Source organism: Gavialis gangeticus, unplaced genomic scaffold (genome assembly GCF_001723915.1).
Source record: "Gavialis gangeticus isolate Ggan-Ray unplaced genomic scaffold, GavGan_comp1, whole genome shotgun sequence".
Lineage (NCBI taxonomy): Eukaryota > Metazoa > Chordata > Crocodylia > Gavialidae > Gavialis > Gavialis gangeticus.
In genome coordinates this window covers 10,475,617-10,482,758 of record NW_017729029.1, presented here as the reverse complement: position 1 = coordinate 10,482,758, position 7,142 = coordinate 10,475,617, and the positions used below count along the sequence as shown (strand labels likewise).

General features: G+C 40.1%; 1 protein-coding gene across 2 annotated transcripts in view; it reads left to right on the top strand.

The window, feature by feature from the left end:
* Positions 1 to 7,142, top strand: part of OGT (O-linked N-acetylglucosamine (GlcNAc) transferase) — an 82,703-nt gene that overhangs the window by 13,854 nt on the left and 61,707 nt on the right. For both annotated transcript variants that reach the window (XM_019521233.1, XM_019521234.1), the window contains exons 4-5: positions 1,914 to 1,982; positions 5,044 to 5,160. In XM_019521233.1, coding sequence (XP_019376778.1) covers positions 1,914 to 1,982; positions 5,044 to 5,160 — 186 coding nt within the window. The remainder of the gene's footprint in view (positions 1 to 1,913; positions 1,983 to 5,043; positions 5,161 to 7,142) is intronic.

The window sequence follows — 7,142 nt, the reverse complement described above, 5'->3', positions numbered from 1 at the left end:
GAAATCAAGTCAAGTGAGCCCAAACTCAACCAAGGTCCAGTAATTAAGCTATAAGGTGATGATTTCTCACCAAGCAGGCAACAAAAAGGCAGTTTGTTTCTCCCAACTTCTTGAGTATGTCGGGCGCATCAGCATCTAGTGTCAAGAGAGATTCCTCACTCTTGAAACGCGCACGCTGTTTGCTGTTTTACTGCCTTTTTATACCCTTTGTTTAGCATCTTCAAAGCATTCTTTTAGCTGTGTAAATCAAGAGAGAGTCCCAAGCAGTAAATGACAGGAAAAACCTGCTCATTACTGGTTATCAGAAATTTCTAATTTGAATGAGTTACTGTCTTCAGGAACAAGAGGTTGTCCAGTTTGGAACATATCAAGAAACTGATTAACAGCCAGGAAAAACATACTAAATCAGGAGGAGACATCTATTACATATGGAGAATGTCTCTTCCTGCACATAAACATGGGTTAGTCGCAAAATATTTACCATACTAATTAATCAAGGATAGACATTTCATATGGTTACACACCAGACAACTAAGAGTCTGCCTGAAATCTTCCTGAATATAGCAAGATAAGCTGGAAGAGAGACTTCATTGTTTCTTCTCAAATGGCCTAGCTATGAACCCACATCCTCTTGCAATATGCAGTTAGCGTCAGTATTCTGTATTTTAACTTTTGTGAGTAGGCCCAAGCTTAGCATGAGTTTCAGTCTCATCACTTAGATGAAAGTGTCTGTGTGCAATGCTGAAACTGTAGCAATAAGCCACATTTGAAGTTTGCTAATCATGGATTTCTTGATATGCAATTGCTGTTCTGGACTTATTTTGTTCCAGCAAAAACATGTTGGATTATTCACTCTCTTTTATTTAACCTGTACTATGCTTGTCAAATGTGTTGCATAGCACAAATCGCTGTATAAAGGCAGGAGTTTAATTGGATGCTGGTTCTTTCTCTACTGGTATCGCTGTGGTAGTCAAATGTGTGATAAAGCATTTGCAGTGCACCCTTGTAGTGTTATGGGTAGATCTTTTGCCTTTAAACTCTTTTCATTGGTAGAATAAAACAGAAAATGAATAGTTCTAGAGGGAGGTAAGAATCTCTGTACTGCGTGTTCTCTACCATTCCACACGAACAAATCAAAGTAGCAAGACTGTGACTCCATCTTATTTCACTAGTTAGACTTAAATTTTGTCATTGTGTGCTGAGATTTCAGAAAGCCGTAAGCCCAGGTGCTTCTCAGGGGTGCTGCCAGATACTATTTAATAACGCAGGTTTATATGACTTGTCCTATTACAAGGCTGAGTAATTTCTTTTACTGAGGGTTCATCACAAGAGCTATTCCTCTGTCCTCCTGCTTCTTCCTTCTGCTACCAATATAGTTATGCTGCAGTCCTCTGAGTCATAGTTCCAGTTAAAAGTGAAAGTGAGACGGTGACAAACAGCAAAACAGAGAGCACGCAAAGTAGGTGAAATGAGACAGCCCTCGGAATGAACACAGAAGAAAAGAAACTGTTCTGTAGAGAACAAGTTGCTGTCTGATTAGGTATTTGAACAAATCAAGCAATTGTTAGGGTGCAGTTTAAGATAACAAGCTTTGAGAACACGGCTAGACGCCCACCTCAAAAAGAAGGAAAATCTCCATTCTTTTGGTGAAGTGTGGAAGATGCCGGTCAAGCAAAAATGAAACTAAAAGCTTGGTTAGAATTTTCCTGTTTTATTTTTCCCACTAGGAATATTTGATTATGATTACCGACTATATCAGTGATCTTAGATGTAGAAAAAAGCTATTAAGTCTGATTTAATTGGTTACCAAGGATGCTGAATAAGTACTGTGGAATTAACAGAATTACGGGGTCTTTTGCAAGATCTCCGTATTCTCAAGTACAGCTGCTGACAGCCTTACTTTGATTTTTCAGGACTTGTACTGTGTTCGTAGTGACCTGGGGAACCTGCTTAAAGCCCTGGGTCGCTTGGAAGAAGCCAAGGTAGGTGTTCAGTAGAATACATTTAAACATCAGTGTTTTTGAAAACTAGAACTTTGCACCGTCTTCAGATCTGCGCTGATCTACAAACAGTCCGAGAAACTGCTGAAAACTGAAGGCACTGAATTGCCCCAGAGTAGTTGCAGGGCAAGATATGACATGACCATGTTCAGTGTTTTTAAAACAAGAAATGGAACATTACTGATTCCTTCTGCTGAAGTTGACTATCTGTTACCATTCTGAAGTGTTGGGCAGGGGCTCCACCATGCTCTTATCTGGAAATAAATAACACGCCTTCAAATCTGAGGCTTGCCTGCTGGTGCCAAGCAGAGAGCCTCTTTAGCTCAAGATCCCTATACGATGCAGGTGCTATTGAAAATGCTGCTCTTCTAAAGTCCTTTGTGGCTTGTAAGTGGAGAAGAATTTTATCCAAATGTTACCCTGTAATATTGGCATTTAAAGATTTTATTCTTTAACCTTTTCCCTCACCTTTTTATAGTGGAAGAAAGGCTAGTAAATGATTCTATCTTTGGTACTTGGTTCCCCAAATAACTTGTTTTTTAAATGCTTTCTGCCAAAAAAAGGAATCAGAAGGACAAAGCTGGTTTGTTTGGGAAGTGAACTGATCGAAAGAAAACTTGCTAAAGTGGAAAGGTGGCTTCTAGCAGTCTGCATTTACCAAACTGCCAATTTGAACACCAAAATGGGTTTAAAGCTCTTGGCATATTAAAACTCTGATTGTAAAATGAAATTGTCATGTTACAAGCCACCTTACGCGTCCGCGCTGCAGGGGTGAGGAGTGTGGAGAAACCAGGATGACTCTGGACTCCCAGTCTGTCACTCCAAGCCCCACGCGCATGCTAACGAGTGGAGTGTATGAACAGCGTAGCTGTCTGTTTGGCTGCAGTACCATCTGGGGAGGGGTATTACTTTTAAGTACCATCTGTTAATGGGGCAACGGAAGTGCTGGTTCAAAGTGCATAGTTTATAAATTCTGACAACTTGAATGGATATTTTCACAGGCCAGCATAACTCAGTGCTTGAATCTGAGTTGCAAATATTCTTAAATAACAAATCATAAATTACAAATGTTTTTATAACAAGACACTTGGTTCTCAGCCCAGCAAGCGGACAGCTAACATGAATTGCACTTCACTGCAGCTTTAGTGTGACTGGTATAGGCCAAGACACTGCGCCTGCCTTAGGTTGCTGACTTCTTTGTTTCAGAGCTCTGGAGACACCTAGCTTGAAAGTGTTATTTTGTTTTTTGTGAGAACTCATTAAACAAGAAAAATACCTTGAGTAAATTGCAATGTATTTCTTTGGTTATCAGTGCATTTGAAAGATCAAGCCAGCAAGTTCCTTACTGTTTGAACTAAAATTTAATTTTTTTATAGAACTTTCAGAGCCTTTCTTCCAAAAAAGAAAAAAAAAAAAGAAAAAAAAAAAAGCCTTGCTGTATGCAGTTGCCCTGATTAACCCTCTCCCTTCTGCATGACTCCCATGTTACAGACAGATTGTCCTCATTTCCATGTGTTAGACATGTCCAAAGAATTGCAATTGCTTTGTTGAACTTTTACTAATGATCTTGTTTTATTTTCTCTCTTGTTTTTGGTTTTTTCACCACTGATATTGTATTTAGAAGGTTTCAGGTGGGTGAAACCTCCTATTCCATGCGTAAGGTGCCTCGCTGAAGGGAGCTCGAGGCCTGGATCTAGGGCAGACACACACCTCCTCCTCCTCTTCCAGCAAGGAACGCACCGAAAAGTCACATGATGAGAAATATGGTAACGGGTTTGTAACTGCCACAGCAAAACCATTTGCCTCCATGCCTGAATCTTCTGTCTTGTGGCTTCAGAAACAGCTTAAAATATTTTATTTACAACCATGTAATGTAAGAATGTTTTATACTACTAGCCACAATTCTTTCAAAGAAATAAAGTAAAGTAAAGTAAAATGTTAAAAAGGAAAAGAAAAAGAAATAATTGGCGATAGTTAATAGTAAAAGCTTCTAACTCTTCTGGTTGTTCATTTTTTCCTTTTTTTCTTCTTTGTTTGGATTGCAGCGTTCTGCTCTTCTGATGATGCGCTGTGATCCTGCAGTAGCGCAAAGGCTGCGCAGCGGTAATGCGCATTGCGTGCGATCAAGCCCTTGTGAACGGTTGACTCGATAATTAATCTCTGATTGGGTAGCTGCTGAAGCTCCAGGCTGTAGCCTTTTGGATAAAATCGGGTTGTAACATGTTTAGCATCCAGATGTCAAATTTAATATGGGAGTTTCTACATGCACCTGTCTGGTAGATTAACGATTCTGGTTGGCCGTTCACTGTATCTAGGGGCGTTATACATAGCACAGCAATTTGCAGCGATAGCGTGGCGGCGTGCTGTTAGGATGCGCCAGCGATTTCTTGCGCTTGCATTACAGGGACCTAAACCTTCATGCAATCCTGTCATTCGAGGTTTTGAGGCTGATGGTAGCCTAGCAAATAAATATTGAAGAGGAGGTGGAGAGCAGGACATAACATCCATGTTTTATCTGACCTTTGGTAGTAAGGACAGCTAAATATTCAAGAGTGGCTGCCATGCTTTTTCAATAGTCTGTTTCTAGATTTTGTTTTAAAACTATTCGTTTACTTTGACGTATTTTTTTCCTCATTTTGACGTAAGATGTTTATTCAGTGGAGAGCATGTAGCTGGTGGAGAATATTTTCATATATCCTAGATAATGAAAGAGGCTAGAATGACATATGATTTAGCAAGAAAAATGCCCTTCTAAAAGTAGTGCATTTCTGATGTGAATTAGTCTCTGAAGGGATGTTACCTAAAGATCAGCGTAACTGAAAAATGGTGGGCTTGCACCTGGGTTTTGGTTTGCGCTGGCGCAGGATCAGCAGCTGTTTACAGCGCATTAGTTTTGGCGCAAGCTAGCCTATACTGCAGGGTCACTTTTGGCTGGTTGGAGAAGGAATACTGACAATTACTTTTTCTCGTTTTTTTTGTTCTTTTCTTTTCTTTTCTTTACAAATATTCCCCTTCCCTTGTATCTATCGTTAACTGTTCCAAGGCCTGTTATTTGAAAGCAATAGAGACTCAACCAAACTTTGCAGTAGCATGGAGTAATCTTGGCTGTGTTTTCAATGCTCAAGGAGAAATTTGGCTTGCCATTCATCATTTTGAAAAGGTAACTGTTTAAGCCTGTCATTTTTCTGTAGTGTATTCTGATGAGTATTGTCTGCCTAGTAATAAGCACTTTACTAGTTGATAGAAATATTTGAGTCTATACCTGTAACTCTTTGGGTAGTTACTTACTAGCATAAAACCCCTCATACTTATCCTTACTCACATGTAAGGATTCCCAGATGCTATTAAAGGGGAGTTGGAACAATCCTGCTCTGGAAGTAGATGGCAAAAGTGACTTGGCTTTTCCCATCCCTAATTCTTATGGGAAAAAACTGCTTTATTCCATTAATTTCTAAAATGCAATCCTAATGTTCTTCAGGTACTAAGCAATGTTGGCTAGAACAATTTTAGAATGTTAAATTGCCTTTTGGCAGGGAGATGTATCCAAATATTTCCCTCTTATTGAGCAGCTAAAGAAAACAATGTCATATATTGTACTTCTTTCTCCAGGGTGCTAACTTCTTTAGAGTAATATCTATAATTCCTGCTCATATGTGATACCTCCTAATTTAATATAATCTGAAATGTTGATGCTCTTCTTTTGAGATCCTTAATGATCTAAAATCAGGTGATGCTAAGCTACATGTTGTTTTCCTAGTTCCCAAGACTTTTTAGGTTGTTTTTAATCCTCTGATGCTTTTATAGAGAGTAAGAATGGAAGATATCAAGTTCACATAACACTTCTTGTAACAAAAGTAGTAAGAATGGTGCAAGTGTCTGACAGACTAAACTTACCTAAAATCTAGTATCACATCTTCAGTTTTATTCTTTATTCTTTTGAACTTTGCCAAATGATGGGCAACTGAAAAGGCTAGAACTTTTCAGTTTGGAAAAGAGAAGACTGAGAGGGGATGTGTGATAGAGGTCTATAAAATCCTGAAGGGTATAGATAAAACAAATGGGGAGCTGTTATTCACCCAGTCCCAGAATGCAAAAAGTGGCATCCACTCAAGTGATCGAGAGGCAGGTCTGAAATGCATCAAAAAGCACTTTTTTACATAGGTAACTGTGGAACTCGTGACCACTTGAGGTTGTACAAGCAGACAGTATCACCAGGTTCAAAAAGGGATGAGACAGATTTGTGGAGGACTGGTTCATTGGGAGCTAATAAATAGAACAGCTGGGGATATAGATCTACTGACATCCCTGAATCCTTTATAGTTGGTGTCAGGGGCAGGTTACTCTAGACTTGCCCTGTTCACGTAGCTTCCCTCTGAAGCATCTACTGCTTGTCACTGTCAGAGACAGAATGCTAGAATGGATATAACGTTGGTCTGACTCAGTATGGCGCTTACGTTGTAGGGTAAGCTTCCTGCTAACCTAGGAGGGAGGGATAGTTCTTCACTTGAATCTGTGGTCCCTTCATCTCTTACTCTGGATGTTGCAAAATAAATGCTCTGTCCAGGTTGAAGATTCACAGCAGAAAACTACTAAAGCAGACTTACCAGTGGGGTGAAATGGACTGAGTTTTACATGAAATATTAGGAAGATTGTATTAGCTTGACCAAATTACCTGTTTCAGATTAAACTGGATTGTCTGCTGGAATTCATGCACGCTGATATTACTATCACCCTAGTTCAAGTGGACCTAGCAGCTGTTCTGCCTTTTCACATGCCAGTCGTGGATGGTGCACGCTCTGTCACTCAACACCCATCGGGTTTCTCAGGAAACTGACCGCTGTTTTTCCCATATGAGGAACCTGTTTCCACAGTGGGGTTAAATCCAACCTCATTGATAAAGAGGGTACCTCTGAACGCATTAGAACAAGATCCTTTCTGTAGCTTTCTCTGAAAATGATCTCTGATAGAATTGTTTGGGCACGAAGAGATGGTAGGATCTGAGCCTTCGTGGCAGATTCCCACCATTTATCGTGAAAAGGGATCCCTGAGTTGGCATATCAGCTTGCCACTGGTCTTTGTTTTCCTGTATGTGTTGTTGTCCCATCCCGTGTCCGTCCCCCCCCCCCCCCCCCCCCCCCCTTT